Source organism: Callorhinus ursinus, unplaced genomic scaffold, assembly GCF_003265705.2.
Source record: "Callorhinus ursinus isolate GAN/ISIS: 27379988/994484 unplaced genomic scaffold, GSC_fseal_2.0 scaffold5, whole genome shotgun sequence".
Lineage (NCBI taxonomy): Eukaryota > Metazoa > Chordata > Mammalia > Carnivora > Otariidae > Callorhinus > Callorhinus ursinus.
Genome location: NW_027397067.1, coordinates 67,115,264 through 67,142,506, shown reverse-complemented (window position 1 = coordinate 67,142,506; position 27,243 = coordinate 67,115,264). Strand labels below are relative to the sequence as shown.

The 27,243-nt window shown below is 46.5% G+C and overlaps 1 protein-coding gene across 8 annotated transcripts in view; it reads left to right on the top strand.

The window, feature by feature from the left end:
* Positions 1-27,243, top strand: part of MTSS1 (MTSS I-BAR domain containing 1) — a 162,769-nt gene that overhangs the window by 4,327 nt on the left and 131,199 nt on the right. For all 8 annotated transcript variants that reach the window (XM_073893190.1, XM_073893188.1, XM_073893192.1 and 5 more), the window contains exons 2-3: positions 18,045-18,106; positions 21,865-21,938. In XM_073893190.1, the coding sequence (XP_073749291.1) occupies positions 18,045-18,106; positions 21,865-21,938 (136 nt within the window). The remainder of the gene's footprint in view (positions 1-18,044; positions 18,107-21,864; positions 21,939-27,243) is intronic.

The window sequence follows — 27,243 nt, the reverse complement described above, 5'->3', positions numbered from 1 at the left end:
GTAATTGAACCAGCAAAGAATTTGATGATGTTTGGGAAGCTTTTAAGACCAGGAGACTGGCTAAACTCAAGGGCAAGTCACTGTGGATATCTTTCTTCTTTAAATAATTAACTTAGGTTTTTTTTTTTTTTTTTTTTTTTTTAAAGTTGGATGCTAAAACCAAATATTTTCCTCAGCCTTGTTGCTCAAGAATCAGCGTGTCAGGAGCTGAATTGGGCCTGATACAGGGAGAACTTTGTACTAGGTTACTAGGTTTGAGAGTGTGTTGGGGGTTATGTAATGGGACTGGGGGCTGAAAAACACCGAAGCACACCTTGAATTCCCTACCCCACCTCTCACTGTAGAGAGAGGTGTCCTGTTACCAGCACCTGTGCCGAGCAGAATAAGGGCCTTGTTCAGTTCCTCTCCACTGCCCCCCACCACTGTTGGCACCTGTATCCTCCTAAGTTCTGCCTAAAATTAGAGCTGGTAAAGGAACTTCTTGAATTCCATGGAAATCTTTTGTGGTTCGAAGGCATGACATGGTATTTTCCCTCACTTATCATAGATCAAGAATGTGGGTATTGAGTCCAGCGCTGGATAATGATTTCAGGGTTCCCCCCACCCCCCACTGTTTTGGCTTTGGGGTTTCTCTCAGACGAGAGGCTCCTTCCTTGGTGTTTATCAAGGGCCTGCAATGTGGAAGGTCTCTTGCTGGGCAGCAAGGAGCCAACAAGGCCTGCCCTTGGAGAGCTGCTTGTCCTGTGGGCTGTAAGTAGGTAACATTAAGGTACCCTATGGTGACCATGAAGGAAGGGCATCAGTCAGTTTTTGAAGGACTTCTCTTTGACTCTTCAAAAAAAAAAAAAAAATGTTTTCTCTAGGAAGATACTGAAAACCCAGCGAAGGCCTCCAAGAGCGGCCAGGTGCTCTGAGGGAGGTGGGTGGCCCTGAAAATCGGGACACAGAGGCAGGACCAGCAGAGCCCTTGTAGAGTACAGATGGGCCCCATGTTGTTTTTTCTCTTAGCAAATGGCTGCATTTGCCCCGGATTTTACAGCTTCCTCAATTTGGGCCTGTGGGCGAAGAAGGTGAAGTGAAGATGTCGTAAAATTTGGCAGCGGGGGAACTGTCCAGATTGGGTGCCTGTTCTGAGATCGAGAGCCTATATAGATCAGTCTGTTTTTTTTAGGTGTAGATCTTGCCCAGGTTTGGAAAGAAGTCTTTTTTTTTTTTTTTTTTTTGGTCTTGGCTTGAATGTTTCTGTGGGAAAATCCTGTATACATCATATTTAACCAAGTTGTGTAGAACTTGTTGCTCGACACCGTGAACCTTTATGTTCTGAATTTCCACAGTTAGCGATGCCTCACATGGAGAGAAGGTCAATCCCAGGTCATGGTTTGCATGGAAGATGAGCTGAGTTTGAGTTTTGCCTGGTTCAGCTATCAGTCCGTTCTTATGAGAGTAGCATGTACTCGTAATTCTGTAGTATTTATTGAGCACCAGCAAGGTTGCAAGCACTGAGCTCAGTGCTGTGATTCAGCAAGTAAAGATACAGAATTTCCAGTTAAATTTGAATTTCAGATAAACAGTGAACAACCTTTTTAGTATAAGCATGTTCCATGCATCCTTCAGCTTCTCAGCGACTGACCTCATACTTTGAACTGCTCTTTTGCATCCAGGAAAAGGAAAAAGCTAAAATGGTATCTGTCAATATGGCCAGCTCATTTGAGGTTGTTAAAATGTTTGGAGGATGTTAAAGTTGAAAAACTATTGATCTAGTAGACGCTTTATCTATAATTTTCATCTGGGCTTTTCCATCTTGCCGGGGATGCGTGAGAGCTCGCAAGATTCCTTCTGCAGGAGACTGTTTAGGTACTTAGATTGGGGCTGGGAAAAGGAGATTGTTCTGAGGTCTCCATTCTTCTCGGAACTGCCTTCAGGACACTTTCCCCTTAAACCCACACCTCTGCAAAAACAAAGAAATACCTCTCCTGGAACCAAACAAAAGCCAAAGGCAGATTTAGCTGCCTAGGACACCAGAGGAGAAGTATTTGGGGCTCCTTAGAGGGAACTGATGGATGCCTTAAGCACTTTAACTCGGATTTGCAGATTGCACTGCTGATATGGCCTTATTAAGCAGCAAACCCGAGAGACAAATGGAGTAAATTAATTGGCTGAGCTTCGAGGAAGCCCATTGTATTTGCGGAGGTTCTCCCTTGAATTAGTTGGGAAGCTGCGCAAGGTTTCCTCTGAGTATCTGACACACAGACACACACGAAACCCCCAAAAGCAAAAGCAAACCCACCCAGCATAGATTCCAGAGCAGCCCACCCCCCTTGTCAGTGTTCCCCACCTCTTAGCCCAGGGAGGACTGGGCTGTGTGTCTCTGCTGCTTCCCGATTTAAGGTGCTCTTGTGCGCCACCTGTATGTAGTAGGTGCTTAGTGTTCATGGCATATGGTGAGCACGGGGCCGGAAGGGACTTGGTGAGAACCTGCCGTGTGCCAGGCAATGCGCTAAGTGCTTGGTGCGCATGGTTTCATGTCGTCCTCACATCAGCCCCACTTTACGGATGAGAAAACTGAGGCTCTTTGGAAAGAGGTGGTGACTTATCCAAGGCCATGGTGAGGTGGATTGGCTCAGACCTTGGCCGATTTGATTCCCAAAGCTGGAGGTCTTTAGAACATGCTGAAGGTAGAGTGGGGGGGGTGTGGGGAATGGGTTTATTTGTAGAGGGCAGCATACCGAATTCCACTCTGCTGAGTTCTACAGGAGGCTCAAGGAAGGAATCAGGGTCTTATTTCCGTGCCTGGAGCCCAGAGCCAGCCTGGAGGCCTGAACTTGAGCTCAGATGCGGTGGGGGCTGTTGTGGGGCGGGCGGCTCCCATCTGGCTGTCACTTTTGTGGAAGTCATTTAATTTATGATCTATTGACATATTGTGGCTTCCTTCCCTCTCCCACTCACCGGTCTTCTCTGACAGACAAACCTGGAATTCCCTTTCCTCTTCTTCTGGGTGTGCAGAGGGGAAAGAAGCCTTCGGGCCAGGCTCTGGCCTGTCACCCTTAGCTCCTGTCCTTGTCCCCATATGAAGTGCTCGCAGTGTTCTCCGTGAGTGGCCAGAGGGCCGTGTTTATACGTCCGGGGAGCCCATCGGTTCCCGAGACTGGGCGACTGTGCAAGCCTGGCAGCCCGCGCTAATTATATGAATTAAATAAGTTCACCCAAAGTTCAAATGACACGTCTAAGGGAACTCCTTACCTTGAACTCATTTTATGTCCAGCCCTGGAACTCTCTGGTAAAAGAGCTTTTCTGTATTTAATTACGTCCCCGTAACTCTCCAGTTCGGTTGAGTCTGTAGAGCCATTTCAGGCTCTGTGTTTGCAGAAGTTGATGGGATCACCGAAAAACCCCTCCTTCCTGTGCTGATCCTTGGCATATACGGCCTTGGTCATAGTTTCTAAGTGGTTTTTCTTTTCCTGTCTAGTTTAAGTGGGTTAAAAAAAAAAATCAATTGAGTGTCTTTTGAGCTGTGTGTCTTTTTATTTGCTTTCTTCCCCTTGAAGAATTTGGGCAACTGTAAAATATTAGCTTGCTCAGCATGAGTGGCCTCCTAAGTCCTGGAGGTGGGCAGCAGGTTTTGCCCGGGACTCCCTTCCCTGCCACCTCCCACAGGACAGGGTTCTCTAGGGGCTGGAGGAGTGGATCTGGCCAGAGGAGGAGGCTCTGGGCTGGTGTGCCCCTTCTGGTAGAATGTGCCTGGTTACAGGTCTAAGAGCATCGGATTTCCTGTGAGCCTTTAAGACACTGATACCTGGACCTATTCCCTGGAGGTTCTGATTCATTGCTTCCAGGGGGCATCCTGGGCATTCACATTTTTTTTCTTAAAGCACCCCCAGGTAATTCTAATGTGTAGTCAGGCTTGACAACCACCGAGTTATACACCATTTTAGCACCCTCAAAAGTACTTTCTCAACCTCACCAAAGTCTGAGTAAAAGCATGTTTAGATGTTTGTACAACAATGTGAATCTGCTAAACACTATTGAACTGGACACTTAAGAATGGCCAAGATGATAGATTGTATGTTATGTGTATTTTGCCACGAATAAAAATAAAAATAAATTTATAGTAAAACATTAAATAAATTGATATATAAAAATAGAAAAAAGCATCTTTAGAATACTTAACGATTTTAAATATACAATAGCCCTGTCCAGTATGATTTTCTGCCATAATGGAAATTGTCAAATATGTTAGCCACTAGCCACATGTGACTACTGAGCAGTTGAAGTATGGCGAGTGTGATCTATGGACTATTAGGTTTTATTCACTTTTGTTTAAATAGCCATATGTGGCTAGTAACTACCGTATTGACGGTGTAGATCTATAACATACCATTTAAGTAAAAACAGTGAGCTTCCTGCACACCTTCTACTCCCTTCTGGCTGGTCCCTTTATTGCCTCTAAACCCCTCCTGTGGAAATTCCAGAGCTCCCGCTGACCTTGGAGTCAAAGAGATCTGCTTTTCAATCCCGTGGGCAAGTTACTTAATCTCTCAGCCTCCTTTTCCTCTTCTGTACGGGCGTCTGAGAAAGTACCCACTTCAGAGGATTCCGGAAGCAGACTGGCGCTGCACACTGTGCCTTGCCCCCTGGCACTCGGGTGTTAGCAGCTGTTACTGTTCCAGTCTCTGTAGTAATTCTTTCCACCACTTCAAGCAAAAGCTACCCAACCCTGGACATATAGCTGTATTTAGAGTTTGCACCGAAGTTGCAGGAAATGGAGAAGTTGCGTTGTTTTTTTGTCTTGCCAATTACTCTTGAGTTCATTATAACCTCATCTGCCTCAGCTGGGCCTGTTTGCAATTCTGTGTTTGCAAACCCACTGTCTATTAAAGGGAGGAGGAGGGCTGGGTGCCCGGCTGAGGTCCTCAGGGCATTTAATGCTTAAAAAGAAAAAAAGCCTTTCAGAGACGTTTACACCAGGGTAAGGGGAGAGGAGCAGCTTTGTAAAGGCCGTCTTTTCCCGTCTCCATTGTTTGAGTTCCCCCTTCTTTTTTGGGAGTGACCACCAGGAAAAGTGGCCTCGGTCAGCTCTTAGCCTACCCTGTAGCAGCAGCTGTGCACTGATCTTCTGTCTCTTCCTAGGACTTGGCCATATTTGGGTTCTTCCTACCTGCCCACCTGCTGGATGTGTCCCACCTGCCTTAGCCTGGGATTCAAGGACCCCACGGTTGGGCCCTAGCTGAGTGGTCTGCTGTATGCCTAGTGCTCTCCATCCCAGAGTCCCTGGCCTCTTTGAATACATCCTGTGCCCCTCGTTCTTGCTGTTTGTCCCGCTTGGAGGACATTTCTGCCTTTTTGGCCACTGAAATCTTCCTCATCCTTCAAGGCCCCGCCACAAAGTTATCTCCTCTTTCCCCCAACCCAGATACCCTTAGGCATTCTTCACGTTCTGTGTTGAGTCTACTGAGGATTACGTTCTACCTTACGCAGTTGCCCTTGGGCTTTGAAACCTGGCTCTGCCACTTCCTAGGTAGATTACTCTGGGCTAGTTACTCAACCTCCTGAGACTTGATTTTCTTATCTGTAAAATGGGGGAAATAATACTTCCCTCTTGAAGTTGTAGGGGCTTCAGTGGGAAAGTATATGTAAAGGGCTTAGCGTGAAATAAATGCTAAATAAAATGCTCTTGTGTATCTGAGCTACCGTGGTAGTTTCTAGTGGAGTACCCTGTCATAATAGCACTCAGATGTTTCAGAAAATACAAGAAATCTATATAGCTCCACTTTGATAATGCAACGGAGACAACACTGCAGTGCTTTTCAGCTTCCAACGTGTATGAATAATTTGAGAGAACACAGTACACGTATTCAACACAGATGTGCCTGCTATGGGCCAGGCATTGCGGTGGATAGAGATAGACCTGTGAGCAAGACCAGCCCTTGCCCTAAAGTTGTTTTGTCTAGAAGAGGAGCAGAGAAGCAGCAAGATCTTAGGGAGGGCCTCTGATCGTCATTGGGAGTGGGAGGACAGAGTCAGGGGAGGCTTTGGTATGAGGGACACCTAAACTGAGAACTACATTTTCTTTTACTTATTTCATGAGCCTTTATATGGCACAAGCAGGCATTCTAGTACCTTGCCAATAGACTCTTTAACTCCTCCCAGCAACCCGGTGAGGTAGTTGCTGCTACAATTCCCACTTTACAGATGGGGAAACTGAGGTTCAGAGAGGTGTAGCCATTTGCCCACATCAGACAGCTCGTGAGAGGGAAGGCTGGGTTTTGAACCCAGGTGGTCTGGCTCCAGGCTCTGGGCTTATCCGCCGTGGTGGGCTGTGTCTTTCCAGATTCTGTAATGGGTGTGTTTCACTGATCTCTTTGATGATTGTTCTATCTGTACCTTTAGGACTCAGGATGAACCAGATAAAGCCTAACAATCGAGGCTCTTCTCTGAACTGCTTCGAGAAGCTCAAGGGGCCTCTCTGTATTTAAAGCAGAGTTAAGCCCAGCCAACAAGATCCTGTTGGGTGGTTGACTCACCCCATGGGTGCCTCTGATTTGTCAGCAGAGGGAAGTAGGTGGGGAGCAGGCAGGGTGTGAGACCCAGGGTTCTGACACAGCTGTTGAAGGTGACAACCACGAGACACATGTTTGTTTTGCTGAAGAAACCCCCTCCGTCAGGGTCGCCCCAGTAACGGCTCTGCACCCCACATGCCTGAGCGCAAAACAGGAAGGGGGGGATATTTGCAGTAGGAGGCTGGAAATGCTTCGAGATTAGTTTCCAGGGAGACCTCAGTTTCACTTCTGAGGCCTGGCTTGCTTGGGCCCCAGCTCCTGCCGCTGAGCACGGAGTCATTAAGGAAGTCTTTGAGTTTGGTTTAATGGTCGCTCTTTGTTTTGAAGTGATTGTTTACTGAACCTTCAAAGCCAGCTCTCCAGCAGGATGTGATCTCGGGCCTGAATAATTGGATGAGGCACCCCAATAGGAAGCAAGTAGTGGGGAGTAGAGCCAGGAGGAGCTAGCTGGTGGCCAAGCCTTTGGCATCCCGGCGCTCAGAAGTTCTGCAAGCTGGAGGGACTGAGGTCGCCTTGCAGCCAGGAGTAGACTTGAAGCGAGGGTCCCCTGGAACCTGGCCTCTTTGATGTTGTGCTGGCCTTAATTAGGGACACCCTAATTAAGTCACTAAGGAGGAAGCTTATTCCTAAAAAAAAAATTAAGTGCTTTGAGAGCATTTCATGAGGGATTACTTCTCAAAGATTATGCAAGCAATATAAAGTTAGTGGAAGAAAAACAGAAATTTCAGTTAAGTAAAAAATAAAACTCACCCATACTGCTTGATTACAAAGCGGGTTATGTACATACATTTTAGACAAAGGTTCATGCGGCCCACGCTGTGCCAGAAATTTTTTTCACTTGCCTTTCTGTGTATGTAATTATGAGCCATGTCAGTTTTAATGTTGTGTGGTGTTCCATTGTTTGGTATGTGTACAATTAATTTATTCAGTTGACCTGTCTTTGAGGACTGACCGTATGCCAGGTTCTGTGTTAAGTGCTGGGGGTACAGCAGTAAATAAAAATGGACACAGTCCCTGCCCCCCTTGGAGCTTACATTCTAGGGCAGTGGGGACAAACTAAGTCAGTTCTTCTTTATATTAGAAGGATTATGTGCAATGGGGAAAAATAGAGCAGGGGCAGTGTTGTTGTTTTTTAAATACCATGGCTAGGGAAGGCCTCACAGAGCAGGTGACCTTTGAGCAACACTTTAGGAAGTACGAGGATACCAGAGAAAGAATGCTCCAGGCCAGGGAAGAGCGTGTGCAGAGGCCTTAAGGTGGGCAACAGTTCTGTACGTGCCATGCTGATTTCGTGTTTAGGCTATGTCCGGTTTTTCACTAATTATAAGCAGCGCTGCAATGAGTATATCCTTGTAGCTAGACATTGATTTGCATGGACAGTTTCCCCTGAAGGCTTTATCCTGGGTCAAAGGTACGGACTTTTCAAGGCATTTCAAACACGTTGCCCAATGCCGTTCAGAAAGCACGTATCTGTTCCTCTTCCCACGTGCAGGTGCTCATCACCAGGGATTATTTCTCAAGGAGCTAGACTTGAATATTGGGACAGAGAAATTGCTGAGGCCACAGCTTGCTGGGCCTCAGAGGGACGAGGCGTCTTATTTGGTGTGGTGATTTTAATTTTTCTTTAAAGATTTTATTTATTAGAGAGCGAGAGAGGACAAGCACAGGGAGGGAGAAGCAGACTCCCCACTCAGCAGGGAGCCCGACATGGAGCTGGGTCCCAGGACCCTGGAATCATGGCCTGAGCCAAAGGCAGATGCTTAACCGACTGAGCCACCCAGGCGCCCCTGGTGTGGTGATTTTCAAATCTTGCTGTGTGTGATTTTAGCAAGAAAGTGTGAGTGTTCCCTGGGGAGTGTGTTCAGTGGAGGTGTCTAGGCTTCAGAGATTTCCATTGTGTAGCTGTGGGGTGGGGCTCAGGCCTCTGTAGTTGTAGCAAACATTCCTAGTGAGTCTCTGGTGGGTTGTGATTGTACTAGGAACAGGAGGTAGGAGTGGTTCTTGGGCCACCAAGAGCCTCCTTTGCAGCTCATGGAGGAGCTCAGGGAGATCCTTCCTGCTCGCCTCTCTCATGCCCCCAGATTACACCCCAAAATGACTCTCATCCCTAAATGCAGCATGATCTTCTGTATTCCCTTTCCTCTGCTAATTCTTTCTTTTGCAAGGAAAACTGTCTCCCTTCTTTATTTCCTGCCCCTTTGCCTTAAAGACCTAGGCGAGGCTTCCCCCCTGGGAAGCTTACACCAACTGCACCTTCTGGTACTTTATATTTGGAGTGTGGTGCCTTCCGATGGGTGGCTAACGAATCTGTGTTCTACTAGCCTGAGTTTCTCAGTGCTTCGGCTCCTTATCTCTGTATGGCCTCCACCCCACTCCTACCATAGTAGGTGCTCATTAAATGTCCCAGGTAGGGTGGCTGGCATCGCATGCAGACTCCTGAAAATAGCAGTCGCTGGGATTTATTGAGTCCTAAGTACTGGTCACCCTTCTAAATGCCTGCACTAATTCCCTTACCCTCATTACCATCCTTGGAGGTGGGGCCTGGCATAGGTGTCCTTTACACATGAAGACAGGGCAGTGGCGGGTGACTAAATCCCTTAGGTCATCCAGTGGGTAGATGTGAAGTCGGGCAGTCTGACTGTAGCACCATACTCTCGACGCCTACATCACATGGGTCCTTTCAGACTCCGGAGTATGGCTGCGCCTCAGGGTGCTCTCTCCAGGCCAGGAGGACATGCTATGGGAAGACTAAAAAGAGGACAGCGACTGTACAAGTATCAAACACAGTGCCTTTTTCGGTGATGCTCCCCCCGCCCCCAGGGTGTCCTTCCTGGTAGCCTGGGGTGGGGCTTGGGGGTCGTGGGGCAGGCACTGTTCAGTGGAAGGTGCCAGAGCCCATGAAGTGCGTACAGTGTGGCCAGGCCGTGGCTCCCCAGGGTGGATTTGACAGATTGCAGGAATCCGTTTTGGGGTTGGGTGGAGGCAAGTCGGAGAGGGCATTTCCAGGGAGGAGAAGTGGGTGAGTACAGCTGTGCAAGCATGAAATAATGGGGATGATACTTAACATTTTTATGGGGTTTGCAGGTCACCACGTATTCTGTTCATTATCTCATGGGGACATTTATACATGGGAATAAACAAATGAAATAGGAGCTTTGGACTCCACACCGTGAGACAAAGGCTAGAGGGGGGTAGGTCTGCGTTTATTATTCTGGGGGGGTTGCTTACATGTACACAGTCATCTCTTAGGAGCACTTGGGTGAGAGCAGCCGGCCCCTGTATAAGGTGGTTGGATACTGAGTCCCCAAGTGTCCAGTTGTGGAGAAGCAATAGGCTTTAGGGGAACCCAGGGGTTAATTTCATTTTATTTATTTATTTATTTTCATTTTATTTTATTTTTTTATTTTTTAAAGATTTATTAGAGAGCGCATGAGAGGGGGGAGGGTCAGAGGGAGAAGCAGGCTTCCCACTGAGCGGGGAGTCCGACAGAGACACAGGACTCGATCCCAGAACTCCGGGATCATGACCTGAGCCAAAGGCAGACACTTAACCAACTGAGCCCCTCCAGGCGCCCCTGGGGGCAATTTCATTTTACAAAGAACTGGGCAAACTGAGGAGCACTTCCTGATCTAAACTGGGTGTGAGGGCAAACACCTCTCTGACTCGAGGCAGATAGATTACTTAACCTTCTGTGCCTCACTTTCCCACAGAAAAAGGAAAAGTGTTGTTTCCTGTTCCGCCAAGTACCCTGGCAGGGGTTGTCCTGAGAGCCCTTTATACCCTCAAGTACTATGGAAACGTGAGATGGGGTTCTTAATGATGATCATGAAATACACTTGGACTCCTGGATGGCCCCAGGTGACCACTGGGGTTGCACAGATTTGGGCAGGGAGAGGGCGAATTTGGGGAAGAGGGAGAGGAGCAGGATTCCATTTTCATAGAAATGGTAGCGCGTGGTACGCACACCAGTTTTGGCAAGAGTGAAACAGTGGAACCAGAAGCCTCACTGCGGTGTAGAACAAGGCCAGGTGCCCACAGTGGCTTTGTCCCCTGATGGCCGGTGCTGTCCGATAGCCCCGTCAGCAGCGGGGGACGTGTTCTGCATCCGCGCGGCCTAGTACTGCGGGCCATGTGTGGCACTCGAGCACTCGCATGAGGAACTGATTTTACATTTTGTTTAATCGTAGTGAATTTAAATTTAAGTCCATGTGGCCAGTGGCTCTTTTGCTGGAAGGCTCAGAATAGACAAAGGAATGCCTCTTGGTAGAAAATGTAACAACAACAACAACAACAATACTTTGAAGGTACAGTTGACATATTTGGTTGGTTCTTATTTTATTTCCAGTGGCGACCTACCCATGTGTCAGAAAACAGGCATCGTGGGCATAGAACCTCATAGCACTGGAGGAAGAAGACGCCTGATGTCCTTGACTTAATTAGGGTCTTATGGTTACAAATGGAGCAGTTTGTGAGGGGAGGTTGGGTGGAGGGAGCACCTTTTGTGGTTAAATCTTCCTTTTCATTGGCGTATTTATTGCTGGTGAGCTTGGGCAAGTGGGTGAGGGTGGGCGTGTGGAGGAAGCAACCATTGATTATCCCCAAGGCTGTCATCCATTTGATGGACAGGGATAATTAGTGGATTAGGCAGGCCCGAATCAGAGAATAAAAGCCCAGGAATGGTTTTTATGATGGATGGGCTTACGCAGTGCCTTTCATCTGAGGATCTTGGGAGCCCTTCCTCTTACAGGATAGGGTGGGGAAGGGTGGCTTTTGGGACAAAGCTGCGACAGGCAGTCAGGGGCCCTGTCTTCATCCTGCACACCTACTTCTGGAAGCTGCCGAGTCCTGCCTCGTGCTTGTGGAAGCACACGGGGTCCAGAGGCACTCCTGTTCAGATCAGAAGCTTCCTCTGGAAGCTTTGCTTTTCATTTCCCCAAAGTCCACACCAAGGGGTGACCTAGGAGAGGAGGGCTGTGCTACTTGTGCTTGCCTGAGGAGGTTCCTGCAGATCTGCCGGGGGGGGGGGGGGGGGGCTGGTGGCTTGGGGTGCTGACAGCAGTAGCCTGTAGCGATGCTCCAGACAGGCTGTCAGCTAGAACCTGATCGGTCCCCGTGTCCATCGAAAACCTGAAGATGTGATCAAGTTACCCATAATCGCACCATGGATGACAGCACCTGTGAACATTTAGGGTTCATTCCTTCCAGACCTTTTTCTACACGAAGGGCTTTACTTTGTTTTGTGTCTTGTGGTTTCTTTTTCACGTGGTTGAGGCTCATGACCATTTCTAGCTCCCCTGGAGCATTTGCAGTTTGGGGAGCCCTCGTACCTCCCTTTTTGAACCGAGCGGGACCCAGCCTGCCTACTGAGCGGCCTTCTGCAGCCCAGGGGCTGGCCTGGGTAGCTGGGTCTGTTCGCCTCGTGGCTTGTACTTCCCAGAGTCAGGCTAGCCCTTGGGCCCCAAAGTTGGTCCTCCATTTCCTCCGCTGCGAAATAACAGTAGCACCTGCCTCGGCGGGGTGTTGTGAGCACAGAACGGAGTGTGTATCAGGCTGTGCTCCTCAGCGTGTCTGTGCACCAACAGCCTCAGCATTCGCTTAGGTGAAACACGCGACATCCAGACCAAGGGAATCCGAGCCTGCGTTTCTGCAGGATCCCCAGGTGATGGGCATGGAAGTGAAAGTGTGAGACCTGCTGATCCATGCACCTGGCACCAAGCAACTGTTTTAGAAACTGGTGATGCTTGATGATGATGATGATGGTGGTGGTGGTCATGTCGCCAGGGTGAGAAGAGGGGCTTGGGAGGTTACCCGTCCAGTCGTGTGCCCAGGACTTGAGTTCTCAGCAGCATGGTGAGCCAGAATCCCTCTGGAACCTTTGGGCAGGACAGAGGCCTTTGAGCTGGAACCCACTCCCTGGAGCCAGTGTCTCATTTGTTTTAAGCTAAGCTGCAGTCTTCCTCCTTGGGAGACTTCTCTAACTCTGGCTCTTCTCACATTGCCCCTTCTCTGACCATGGCTCCCGGCTCCCCCCGAGTTCCCAGCATGGGTGTCTGGTTCCCTCAGCTGTCCCCTGAGGTCCCGCTGCCACAGCGGGCTGGGCTGGGAGAGGCAGTTGCTACATTATTTATGGGGCATCGTTAACTAGCCATGCCAACGAGTTACACACAGTTTATTCTTCTGCTCTGTGTGTGGGATGGCATCCTGGGCCTCTGTTTAATACAGAACAAAACAAAGCAAAACAGAACCCCAAGCCAAAACAGCCACTGGCTGGGTGCTGTGTCCTGCGCCCTGCGTTAGGCAAGTGGCCTGTCCCCCCTTCTGGCTGTGGGGAGAGTGGAGGAAGCGGGGGAGAAGAGAGGAACCCTGGGGTGTTCCCAGAGCTCAGCTTGGATGGTGGGGGTGGGGAAGCCAACTTCCATATTTGCTTAAGTGGCCACCAACCTCTTGGGGAGTTGACAGAGACTGGGTGGGTCGTTTTTCTCAGAAGTAAGTAAAAGACTTCACCACCCACCCCCTCCCTAAGGGACCAGACTATTGTTAGGTATGTGACCTGTGAGTTAGGTTCTCTTGTCACCTAGGTGACTTGGGATTTTTTTTTTTTTAAGATTTTATTTATTATGGCTGAATAGGAGTTTTCCAGATGTTGAATGCCCTGGAGGTTAGAAGAGAGAACAGACATCAGTGGCGGGGTGTGTGGTGTGGGGAGCATGGTGGGCACCCCACCTGGTGGATGCAGAGGTGTGAGCTATAATAGCCTGTCTTCAAGGAAGCCCCACCTCTCTTGCTGTAGGAAGGGGGGCAGTCTTGCAACTTGATCAAGGGAGTCCTTTACATGTTTGTAAACAAACTCGTTTTTGGAATAGGGGACTTTTCCTTTCTCTCAGAATCCAGTGTGGTGTGAGTTTTATTTTCAACAAATCGCCTGGGGTTCAAAACCTGCCCTCTTCTCCAAAGAAAGCCAAGGGGTTCCAGGGAGAGGAGAGTCACGTACCCGTTGCCTGTGACTTTGGACTTGGCAGAGCCGAGGTGCTTGGCGGGAGTCTTATTTTCTTTGATTTTGGTCTGTCTGGAAAGTTGTGAAATCTTTGTGTTCTCTGGTGAACGCCACAGAGGGGTCTGTGTGGAGACTTTTTTCACAGCCCCAGGACTGTGTTCCTGGGGATTTCCTCAAACGTGAACGGTGCCCAGTCAGAACCAGTGGTCTCACAGGAGAGCTCTCTGGGACTCGCTGGTGGGCGGTGCAGATGAGAAAATTAAGGACTGTGTTGGGATTGTTTTCTGATAGGGTTCTCAGTGGATATGGCATGTTGATGTGCAGATTTCTTTTGAAACTTGAGTATATTCTCTTTCACTCGGTCTTAGAGTCTAGAAGAAGCCCTGGCTTTTTCTCTGTTACCTTTAACTCTTTCTTCAAGTTTCTTCTCTCTCCTCTCACTAACTCCAAGCTTTTGAATTTTTGTAGTAAAGCTACTTTTCAGGTGGGTAGAAACTTTTTTTTTTTTAACCTTGAAAGAAACTTTAAAAAAAAACAAAACTAGATCTAGAACAATCCAACATCACCTTGCCATTAAATTTTAATAACATTTACGCACTTTAAAAAAAAATTCTCAACAAGGAGGTTTTGTCTTCTGTTCTTAGAAGTTCATTTTTTTTTTTTTTTTAGAATCCATTAAATTATATATTGCCTAAAACAGGTGGGCCTGACACTCTTTGATAGACTGTCAAATATCATTAAATCAGGAAAGAGCTGCTTTCGGCAGCCTTCTTCTGGCTGAGTGGGTGTTCGTGGGCGGAGAGCTGTGTGCTGCACCCCTTGACTAGAGAGGGGACCCTCCTTTTGTTGCTAATTTGGTAAAGACTGAAACGAGGCTCCCAAGTGGTGGGGGCAGACAAGTTGTTTTTTTAAGTGCTTTGAGCAGTTGATTTCAGGCACATTCATGTCGGTCTGAGTACTCCTCCTGCCGTGTGCCAGGGAGAGCGGCAGAGACTAGTCTGACTCCCTACACCCAGCTGGTTAACTAGTTGTGAGATGCAGCTGGTTCTGCACTTAGCATGCAGGATTCCAGCCTGGACGGACAGTCTGACTTCGAGGCTTTAACATCTGTGCCAGTAGCGTGAGTGAGATTACAGGGGCCTGCAAACCCTTGGGTCAGTCCTGTCCAGTGTTTATTGGACACTGACAGAGTGCCCGGCGCTGCACTGAGCGCTTTTGAGGTCTGATCTCCGTTATCCCTCCCGCCAACCCCGAGAAGTAGTGGCTTATCCCCTTATGCCTTCCCGCCATTCTTTTAGTGTTCAGTGATGTCCGTGTTCAGTAATGGTGATGGAATTATTTGTTTTTATTGTTTGTCTTTATAAGGAGCGGGCCCTGAGAGGTAAAGTGACTTTCCCTAATACTTGGCTGGCGCAGCCATGGCTAGAAATCAGGACTGTGCGCTTCCTGCACAGGCCTGTTGTCTTTCTGGCGTGTTGTCATTGAATGTGCGTCACCTTTTTCTTCAATCTTCTGGATCATCTCAGTGACCTTCTCACAGGGGCCCCTGCAGGGAGCGGTTGGTGCTGGGGATAGGAGGGCCCGGCGGTCATGGCCGCCTTTGTGTAGATGAGTGATGCTGGTACCTTTTGGCTAGAAGTTGGCGGTCAGTATGTCTGAACATCTTTAGGCTTTTCAAAAAGCTTCTCATACTTTCTCGGGGATCTGAAGGAGAAGAAAAAGAAAAAGAAAAAAAGGTGAGGCTGTGATTTGTTGGTTGAACTCTTGTGCTCTTAAAGTATGCCGATGTCCCTGTGGACAGAGATCTGTCACGGCCAGCCAGAGAACTCTGATCTCAGCCCTTGCCCCTTTAATTACTTGGATATAGATGTAGAAAGGGTGTTCATACTTGATAAGAAAATGGTAAATACGTTAGGTGTTATAACTGGCCTCCCCCACAAGGTCTGGATGGGCCTGGAATGGTAGCTTGAGCTGTCAAGGATTCATTCAACCTAAGTTAAAGTTATGCTCTTGGGTAGAAGCAGCCCATGGGGCACAAAGACGAGATGGAGGCTGTGTGGCTTAGCAATGTGGTGACAGGACCTGTGTGTGGATATTGGTGTCAGGAGCTCAGGTGTGGCTGCCAAAGGGCCTCTGCCAGGAGCCAGTCAGACAGGATGCCTGGCCTGGTGCAGCTTAGCGCCCCACAGGAGCCAACTGTCACTTGGGGGAATAAATCCCGAGACCTGCAGTTGGGCCAAGCAGGTCTCAGATGCAGAGTTGGTCGATGTGCTCTAGCAGCATCTGTGAAACAGACTTTAGGCTTTGGGCGGTTTGTAACTTCATGGTGCTCTTATTGCCAGAACCTCTAGTTTGATCTTAAAATTAAAAAAAAATGATGACTATTGTTTTCATAAAAATGATACATGACCCTTAATTAAAACACATACACACAAAACAAAAAAACAAAAAAACTATGGCCATATAAGAAAATACAAACCAGAAAGCAACACATTGGTCCAAATCTCAGCTTCCAGAAATAGGCCATTTGAACTTTGGTAGACAATTTTCCAGATATCTCTCTGCACATTTTCAGACAGACTTGATAGCTAGAGAAATGTAGAAAGAGGCACTTTTTATGATAAGATGTAAAACAAAAATATATTTGGTTTTACTTTAACAGGAGAATCGAAACTTAAGTGAAATAATACTGAAGAAATTGCTGAACTTCAGGTGACCAAAAGAAATTAGTTTCTCAGGCATCCCTTTATTTTACTTTATTTTTTAAAGATTTTATTTATTTATTTGAGAGAGAGAGAGACACACAGAGAGTGAGCAGGGGGAGGGGAAGGGGGAGAGGGACAAGCCGACTCCCCGCTGAGCAGGGAGCCCAGTGTGGGGGAGGGGCTCAAGCATCCCTTTAAAGCAGTGGTTTTTTGTTCTAAAGATTTGTTTATTTATTTTAGAGAAAGAGAGAGGGCTCGTGCAAGCTGGGGGAGGGGTAGAGAGAGAATCCTCAAGCCGACTTCCCACTGAGTGCAGGGCCTGACGCAGGGCTCGATCCCAGGACCCTAAGATCCTGACCTGAGCTGAAATCAAGAGTCAGACGTTTAACCGACTGAGCTACCCTGGCGCCCCTATTATTGGCATTTAGTGAAGCTGAGGTCAGTGATGGTGCTGAACACCCTACAGGGCCACACAGGACAGTCCCCCACAGAAAAGAACCCTCTGGCCCGAAATGTCAGTGGTGGCAAGGTTGAGCAGCTGTATGCCAGGGTAAGAAACTAAGACCATTCAAATCAGTAGGAAGATGAAATCATTATGTTTTGGCTCAGTTGCCGTTGCAGCCTGTTTTGGTGGGCTTCTGTAATTAATGGAAGATGAAATGATGAATTTCAGCAGAATTTCTCCCTCCGCTCCTTAAACCGCCAACTGAGGAGGTGGCAAGTATCACCCCGCAGGTGTTGAGTCTTAGCTCTGTATGTAAACTATTCCGTGCCAAACTCTGCTTCTTTAGCCATGGCTTCTCCTTTGATGGGTTTATTTTGCATCCCCTCTTGCTTGGCTCCTTGATCTTCATATCAGTTGAACGTGTCTGTGTAGGGAGGTGTCACGCCCCACTCTGGTTTGCCCCGGTCAGAATTGCACCTGCAGTTTTGAGTTTGTGTCTGAGTACCACCCTTAAAAGGGGATAGATGCCTTGCTGTGTCCCCAGGACGCTTCAGGGATGCGAAACACGGACCTGGGTAGAACATGAACTACAAATGGGGAGAGAAGGGAAAGCTGGAGGAATGTGCTGGTTTTTCTCAGTTCTTTGAAAAGACTTCCACCCGGAAGTGGGGTTGGGCGTCACCTTGAGGTCCCCAGAAGGTTCAAGCTGGTGCCACACGGACACAGAGGACATGATGGCAGAGCCTCCCCCAGGAGGGTGTTGAGTTCCCTGTGAGCTGAAATGTGCTGGGGATTCACGTGTCGTCATGTCGTGTGTAGGTGCTGGGTTCAAGCCATCAGCTGGGTGGCTACCCTTTGATAACTTCTCAACCTTGAGATTCTGATCCGTTAGTAATGCTTCCCCGTGGCTGTCCAGTCAGTGTCCTGGGGAGGAGCGCCAATCACTCTGGTTCCCTCCTCCTTGCCCTTGGGGGATGAGGGTGGGAAAAGCTGTGGCCAGGGTCGGGCGGTTCCAGTCAGAGCCTTAAATGTTCTCCGTATCTTGATTGGGACCCACCGTCTGTTACTCAAAAAGTGATCTATCCATGTATGTGTTAGATTCTGCCAAACATGTTCCAGTTGGCGTTTGTAGTATTTACAAGATAACAGGGCCTGAGCACGTTCTAAACCCATTTCGGAGCCAATGCATTTATATATAATCTGGGCACCATATCCTAGACTGCAGAGGAAGAGCGCACACACAGATTGTTCCCTGTATAATGGGAATTGGGTGTTCTGTTATTGTCTTAATCAGATGTCTATCACAGCATGCCTTACTGATTGATGACTTTGTTTTGTTGTAGGGGAGCTATCCAGTGTGGGAAGATTTCATAAACAAAGCAGGAAAGCTACAGTCCCAGCTTCGGTAAGTAGAGAAGCATGTCATCCCCAGAAAAATGGCAACATCCTTAGACAAAGGATGGAATAGGACCGACCCAGGATGCAGATCGAGGTTAATTTTGGCAGCATTACAGATACAGAAGCATGTAGTGGGTTCTAATTTGAGCACCGCCACTTCTTAGCCTTACCTCCTGACCCCCCGATTCCCATACGTAAAACCGAACTCCTGTCTGCTCTGCTTCCACAGGAATTTTGGGTTACCATATGTAAGGTAATGAGGTATCATATGTAAGGTAATAATGAGCCACATTTATGTAATGCTCACTATGTGCCAGGCCTATGGTAAATTAATTAGATCTCACAACCCCCAGTACAGCTATTATCGTACAGTTATTATCCTCAATTTACTGATGAAAGAACTGAGGCGCCGAGCAGCTAAGTAACTTGTCCAGTGTCACACAGCTAGTAAATGGCAGAGCAGGGATCTGAACCTGAGTCTGGCTGCAATGTCACACAGCTAGTAAATGGCAGAGCAGGGATCTGAACCTGAGTCTGGCTGCGTAGTCCATTCTGCCCACTGCCTATCTTTATAAAGAGTTTACAACTCACTGTTGACTATTGTATAATTCCATGTGTGTGAAATGTCTAGAAAATGCAGATCTGTAGAGACAGATATAGATGAGTGTTGCCTGGGACTAGGAGAGGAACAGGAGATTGAGTACAAATGGGCAAGAGAAATCTTTTGGGGGTGATGGAAGTGTTCTAAAATTGGCTTGTGGTAGTGGTTGCAAAATTCTAACTTTACTAAAAAAATTGTTGAATCACACACCCAAAAAGGGTGAATCTTATGGTATACAAATTATGCCTCAATGAAGCTGCTTAAAAAAGAACAAGATCTAGGGCTGAGCGGCTTTAAGGGGCTATTATTGTTGCCTTGTCTTGTGCTTGCTCATGTATCATTTGATATGAAATAGAAAATTTGTCAGCATCTTCTTGTTACAGCTATATGCTTTTAGTGGGGAGAAGGGCTACCCACTTGGTGGGTGCCCCATGAGGGATGGGACATTTTAAAAAGCAATAATTTTCATGATTCCCGTTCATGGCATATGGGGCATGACATCAGTTGGTTTGGATGTATGGAGGTGGTTTTCCAGAGGACAAAGCAGGTAGATGTTTTCTAGGATAAAAAGCCACATGGATGACATACCTCTTGGTCCTTTACCCATGGATGTCAGGAGCTTTAGCTGTAAGACTGGACATCCATGGCTCCCCTGTAGACCAGGAGAGAAGAACTCCAGAAGGAAGGATCTTTCCTCTTCCATTCTGTCAGCTTCGTGGGGCCTGGGATTTCTATCCCATGAACCTAGGATTTCCCAAGCTGTGAGTGGTCTTCCAGATGGACAGTCGACTCAGGCATATAGCCCCTTTTCTGCTTGTCAAATCCTTTACCATTTTGGTGCCTAAGAACTTGTACAGACTTTTTTAAAAAAGGGGGAACTTTTAAAGGTTTTCTGTTGGGCCAGCTCCAACCTCCTCTGTCTGAATGCAAGGAGCTACACCTACCCTCCATCCTGTAGGTGGTCCCTCCTGGAATAAACCAGAAAAACATTTGAGTACCCCTCCCCCACCACCCTGCCTCTTTTCTTTTCTGACCTCATTTAACTGTCTGGCCACCTTTCAGGGTTGACCAAGGAGAAGATCCTCTCTTTCCCTTTTACCAAAGAGGAAGCTAAAACTTGAAGTATTTGTTTAGCACAGCTAATCAGTTACAATGAAACTTAAAGCAATCTTTTTTTTAAAGATTTATTTATTTTAGAAAGAGCGTGGGGGAGGGGCAGAGGGAGAGAGAGACCTGAAGCTGATTCCCCGCTGAGCACAGAGTCTGACAGGGGGGCTCGATCCCAGGACCCTTGAGATTATGATCTGAGCTGAAGTCAAGAGTCGGCCGCTTAACCAGCTGAGCCATCCAGGCGCCCCAAAACTTAAAGCAATCTTATCCCTGTTGGTACAAAGAACATTTTATATATTTTATTCACAACATTGAGGCCTCCTGAGGACAGGGACTATTTCTTTATTTTGTCAAACTAGGAGTACCCAGCTGAGAGCCTCGGGCACATGGTTTAGTTTTCGGAAGTAAAGAAAGGATGAGAAGACTGTAGGAGAGGCGAATAAGCTTGGAGTGTGTGTGCTGAATCCTTGCTCAGTGCTGCAGGCGCATGCGTGTTGGCTCAGCCCCGTCAGAGAACCACGATGTCTCATGACAACAGCAGACAATGAAATAGGACTCACTGGAAGGCAGTGGTTAAAAGCTCATAATTCCTCACACTTGACCACCATCCTCCTTTTCAGGGGAGCCCGTGTAGCAAGGCACCTCTACAGCTGGCTCATTAAATTGGAATGATCAGCATTGACTTGAACGAGAATCAATCCAGCCATTGTGTCCGATATTAATCGTCAATCAGAATGAATTATTTATAAATCCGAGGATGTTTGATAAAGCTAACTTTTCCAGGGTTTGCATTTGATGTCAGCTCTTTGAAAAATACACTTCAGAGGGGCTTTTTTCTTTCAGTTTTGTGTTTTTTTTTTTTTTTTAATGTGAGCAGAATATTTTCTTGCTCTACTGGACAATATCAGGCGTCATTCTGCAGTTTGGTGCTAAGGGACTGTGGCCCGGGTTTTCCTGGGGACCACTCCCAGCACCTTTCAGAACCTTCTGTGTCAGAGCTACTGTTGCTGAGGTATAGCGTCCTTTCTTTAGTTCCATCTTGAACTTCCTTTCTAGTCCTTATTCTCATGTTCTTCCTTCTACAGCTTTGCGTTCTTAGGAATGCTGAGCAAAGACTAGATTCATACGTGACAAACTTGGAAATGCACTTCAGGCTCCACGCTGGATTGTGAAGTCCATGTGTGCGAGTCCTGGGGCTGTCTTGTGTGTTGTAGGCCCAGGTCCTGGTGGGGAGCGGGGCTTATCTAACTTCACTGGATGACATCTTGGGATCACAGTGCTAGGAACCGGTAGACCACAGAGTTCTCAAGAGGATGTGAAGAACTCAAAATAATTTCTAGGACAGCAGATGACTGTAGCGACTTCTCAGTCTCAAGGAATTCAGAAGATGCAGTTGAGATAGCATTCTCAGGTTGAAAAAATAGTCTCAGTTTCATTATAAGTGGGATTTAGAGGGAAAAGTCACACGGCTAGGATCTTGTCCTGCAGCGGGATGAGCACGGGACTGTGCATCCTGCCAGGCTATATCCATTCCAGTTCTCAGGCAAACTGGTGATTTTTGAAAGTCACTCTGAACTTGTCTCCATTTTCCCAATTCTAATATGAAGTATTTGAAGCAGAGGCTCGCTCTCCAAGATTCCATCTCCCAGTCCACGTAGAGATGCTGTTTGTCTAACTCTAAAATTAATTTCACCTGTACCATTTCTAGTTTTTAATGATGTTTTTCTTTTAGGTTAGAAACACCTGTCTTTCCTCCTTTGTGAAATTTGGCCCAGTAATTATGTCATCAGGTGGAACGGGATGGGAGGAATTGCCCACAATTACCGACCAGCCCCGAATGCGCTGGGTATTTTCTGGAGAGAGTGCTAATATGGGGAGAAATGCTTCCTGAGCAAACAAGGGGGCCTGCCTGCCAAGCCTGTGCCTGTCCATGTCCAGTTGAGTCGTTTCTCCCAGAAGGTTGCATTCCGTTCCCTGCAGAGGTGTTAACCCTTTAGCTGTAATGAACTTGCGTGAGACAATCCTCATGCTTTTGTTCTCTGTTTGCATTTTAGGACCACAGTAGTAGCAGCGGCTGCCTTCTTGGATGCCTTTCAGAAAGTGGCTGACATGGCGACCAACACACGTGGTAAGCAGATGGAGGGACGGCTTCCAGCATGAACCGAATGCAGCGTGTGGGCTCTTACCCTTGGGTGGCTTCACGGGGAGCGATAGCTGAAGTTACCAGAGCTTAGCTGACTCACGGTTTTAACTTCCTAGAAAACTGTGGGATTCCCCATATTGGAAGTTGCAGGCAGTCCTCCAGATAATGAAACACGTGGGAGGGGGAGTGAAAAGTAGAGACAAGGAGGCACGGCTTGTGCGGGAGGGGGCCTGGTGTGTGGTGTGGGTCACTGCTAATGACGTGCTGGTTGCCGAGCCTGGAACCCTGCGTTTCGTTGCCGTCCTTCCCTCCTCACACGGGTTGTCTGTCCTAAGGTTTTCCTTATTCCCTCGTGGTGAGGGGAGCGGCGAGAATGATCGGACAAGGATCCCTTGTGTAAGTCGTGTCCTATTGTGTTGTGTCTGTGTGTCTCCCACGTGGGACGGCAAACCCCTTGAGACTCTGACGTGTTCGTGTCGGAACTCTACCAGAATGGTGCCTAGCACATAGCAGGTGTTTAAAAGGGGGTTTATTAAATCAATGAACAAAGGGAAATCTTGTGCAACTTTTTAATAGTTTCAGTGACTAGAATAAAAACATGTGAGAGGTATAAAGAGAAAATGCAGCTCCCCTGTCCACCACCATTGTCAGAAAGACGACATCACCTGTAACATGGAGACCCCTGTTCAAAGGGGGGTGCTTTCCTTTTCATTCCCAGGCAGGGAAGCTCTCCTGCCTCTTTTTTTTTGACTTATTTTTCTGGGTCTGCTTGTATACTGTCTGTTCATCGTCATGGTAACACTGGAAAACATGGGTATTGGGGGTGAGTTTTGGGGGGTTGCTCTCAGTCCCACGAGGCTTTAGCTTCTCTGAAACACATGATGGATACCTCCAGCGGGTTTCAGGTGGTAGCCCTTTACCATCGGTGCCTAATTAAATATTCAAATGAATTTACAGTGAGGATACTTCTCATTCATTCAAGAAACTTGAGAACTAATATTTTAGGTACTATTATGGGACCACAAAAATCAATATATTATTTATTCTTCCTGTCCTGGAGGGGTTTGCAATTGAGTGGGGGGTGGGGAGGAGATGTGTGAATAGAGAATTTCGGAGTAGAAGTACTATGTTTAGTACAGTAATAGTAGTAGAGAAGCGTGCTGGGGGAATACAGAAAAGTGAGCAATTAGCTCAGCTCAGGGAGTCGAGGTTCTCCCAGGGGAGGTAATATTTCTCTTTATTTCCAAGACGCCAGTGGTGTTTTGAAAGTCCCCTAGGACAATGAGACGGAGATACCAGAGCAGTGGTTGGAAGGACTTGATCTGGTTTGTCAGCTTGATGTGGGTCTTAATTCATATCTCTTCTTAATCCCTTAAAAAGTTCTTCCACAGTCGACATGTGTCCATTGTACTCTTTTTACTTGGATATTAGAAAGATTCTGTAATATTTAAGCCAACGATCACCACTGTTAGTGTTTTTGAGTCTATTTTCAAATAGTCTACTTCAGTGGTCTCTGGAACTGGGCTTGTCAGTCACACTGATGTCTTTCTAGAATAGCCATCAGAACGTGTCTTCCTTCAAAGAATGGCTCTACTATTTGAAAGGACAGAGATCGGTGGCATTGCATTTTTGAGACTGTGATTCTTAATAAGTTTTTTATATATTTTTTTAATTTTTTAGTATTGGTTTTTTTAAAGTTTTTTTTTTTTAAGATTTTATTTATTTATTTGACAGAGAGAGACACAGCGAGAGAGGGAACACAGGCAGGGGGGAGTGGGAGAGGGAGAAGCAGGCTTCCCACTGAGCAGGGAGCCCGATGCGGGGCTTGATCCCAGGACTCTGAGATCATGACCTGAGCCGAAGGCAGACGCTTAACGACTGAGCCACCCGGGTGCCCCAAGTTTTTTATATTTTCATATTTAATTATTGATGGGACCCTCAAGGATGGAGGAGGAGAGCAGCATCCCTCAAGTTCCCATAATTGCCGACAGCAGGAACTGGGATTTCTGCAGAGGCTGCTCCCTGGAGTGGCTCTCGGTGGGAAAGCGGAGGGCCTGCAGGTCTCATGGCTTCAGGGAGGACAAACAGAGCCAACTGTCTGTGGGAAGAGAAACCAGAATAGCCTCTCTCTGGCGGTGACGGAGGTAGAGTTGCAGCTTGGAGGTGAAGAACTTGACAAAAAACAAATAATGTCACAGTGAACAGACCCCTGCTTTGATGGTATTTTTAAACCACTTGATTTCAGGTCATTTTTAGTGATGCCAGAATAACTTTACATCTCACGATCTCTAGAAATCCCTATGCACTGGGGGGAGGGGCGGGGAGAAAGAACTTTCTCTTGAGGGTGAGAACTCTCACATGACCTAAAAAGGGTATGGTTGGTACAAAGAAGGTATATTTCATAGAGGTGATAAGAGAGAAACACGAAGGCACTTCTCATATGGTCATCAAGCATCAGAAGTGATTTTTATTAAGTTATTTTTAACTTAAAAATGGAAAAACCTAGACCATGCGCTTTTGTTTAAAAAATTCATATAACAAAGTCTGTAAAGTAAAATCCACCCTCTTAGGTGCCGCCTGGCAGGGATTGGGTTGAGTGTCATTTATAGACTTTTTTTTTGCATGTATAAACACGTCTGGGAGGAAGAAAGCTAGTTGCAGAACGATGTGTAGAATGGTACGTGGAGTAAAGTACTTCTGGATGATCTAAAGGTAGCCCCTAAGGAACATGTTCCCGTGCTTTTTCTCCACGGTACGCTACAGTCCATGTCCATACCTGTGCATCTGCCTCATTCTTTCTAGCACCCAAATGGAATTTCGTTGTCTGGATATAGCGCAGTTTAGCACTGCTGTTGATGGAAATTTAGAATATCTCTCATTTATTTGCTGTTACAAGCCATGTCGCAATTAATGCCCATGTATACATCCTTTGGGAGCTCTGTATGTAATCTGTTTTTAAAAGTGTGTGCATCTCCATGGAAACAGTCTGTAGAAATTGCTTCAAACTGTTTTGGTCAGTGGCAAATATATTTGGACTTAAGGTCATTAAAGGCTGTGACTCTATATGGTTTGCAGTTTGATATCTACCCTCTGCAAGAGTCCAGTTTTTTGTGTTTTTTTTTGTTGTTGTTTTGTTTTGTTTTTGCTTAGAGCTTTTGGATGTGTTTTTTGAGTCCTTGCTCAAAGTGATAGAAGGGAATTTAAGTGTATCTCTTTTGGGCAGGCACCCAGAATCTCAAGTTAGCATGTCTCTGGTTTCCAAAATATTAGCATTCCATATTGTCTCCCAAAGCTCTGAAATTCCTTTGTCCTTTTTAGCCAATATTTTGCACTAGCTATTAATACAATTTATTTAGGAAAAACTTTTAAAGCTATTCACTATAAGAGCGAAATTAATGTAGTCATTATGTAACTTGTTAAATAGGATGTGGAAATATGTTAGAACTCTATTTTGTTCATTATACAAGTGCGTATAAGTTGCTATTATAATGTGTGTATGTAGATTAATAATTAAACCATAATGGAATTTAAGAGTTTATTAGCACCAAAATCCATAGTACAGTTTCATATTTTATTGATTGTGCACTCTGGAATGAATATACAATTTGTATTTAGCATGAAAGTACACCTTTTCCTATATTACTGTCCACAAAGAGTTAGTGTCTAGGCATTTGCTCTGCATGGAATGCCAGACTTTGTGGAGCAGAGTCCCCATCTTCTTCGTGTCCATGATGGACCAGCAAACGACCTGTCATTGGAGTTGAGAAATGTTTGGACTGACTGGTATGCAGTTGTCTGAGTTACTTAAGAAAAAAAAAAAAGAAAAAGAAAGAAAGAAAAGAAAAAAAAAAAACTAAGGGGGTTGGGGTGGAGGGCATCTTAGCTCTGGACAACAGAAGCACCTCTTGGGGAATAGCATTCCTGCACCTGTGAGCACATCCTTGCACACTGGGCCCTGCTCCGTGTTTGACTGGAAGACAGGGGTACTGAGCTGATGAAACCCTCCACCTTAGTCAGCACTGGTCCTTTGCACCACCGCATTGTTTGGTTGTGTCAGCAAGGGCCTTTGAAGAGCATAATGCTGTGTGACTTTCATTTCTGGCTGCCTCTGTGTGCCTATGTAATTACTTCATAGCTTTGAAAAACCATCTCAGGGCTGTTTAGATAATGACACACCAAACCCAGAGTGAGGCGTTTAAGATTTTATGAAGAAAGGAAATGGACCCCAGCCGACTAGATCATCTTTAATGTCCAGAGCCTTTGTACATCACTTTAAAAAAGTGGGCATGGTTTCGACGTTGGAAATCATTGACAGCTAACCTTTATTGAATCGTAATGCGGGCCGGGCTCTGTTCTAAGAGCATCACATATGCTGAGTCTGTTCTCACAATGTGAGATATGGTGCTTGTGATCTCCATTTTAGGTGATGAAGTCAGGATAAAGAGAACTTAACCTAAACCAAGGTTACATGGCCAGTAAATGGTAAAAGGAGTCTGGCCCAGAGCCTAGATTTTAACCATTAAGTTACGATTCCTTATGTGAGGAGCTCCTGGATTTAGTATAAGCTTATAATTGCTTTTAAAGTTACTTGATCCTGAATGCATTAGAAGAATCTGTGTGGCACCTTGGAGTAACCTAGATTGGGAACTGTGATGCCTGGGTTTGTCTTCTGGTTTTGCCAACTAGGCAGCCCCTCCATCCCCTGCCCCTTATCCAAGGGGGATACTATCCAAGACCCTCAGTGGATGCCTGAAACTGGGGATTGTCCCGAACCCTTTACATACTGTTTTTTCCTATATGTATATACCTATGATAAAGTTTAATTTATAAATTAGGCTCAGTAAGAGATTAACAACAAAAAGTTAACAATAAAATAGACCAATCATAACAATATGCTATAATAAAAATTATGTGAATGTGGTCGTTCTATTTCTCAAAACATCTTCTTGTCCCCTACTTTTTGGGATGATGAGAGATGATAAAATGCTTATGTGATGAGGTGAAGTGAGGGGAATGACAAAGGCACCATGACATAGCGTTGGGCTCCTGTTGGACCTTCTGGCGATTTGTCAGGAGGAGGGTCAGCTGCTTCCAGACCACAGTTGACTGTGGGTAACTGACACTGCAGAAAGCAAAACCACGGATAAGGAGGGGACTACTGTATATTTCACTTTTCTGGGCTTTAATTTCCCCAACTCTCAAAGGGGTTTTCCCAGGACACAGAGTCCTAGATGATCATGAGGAACCTTTCTTGGCTCTAATATTTTATGATTTGAAAAATCTCTTTGGC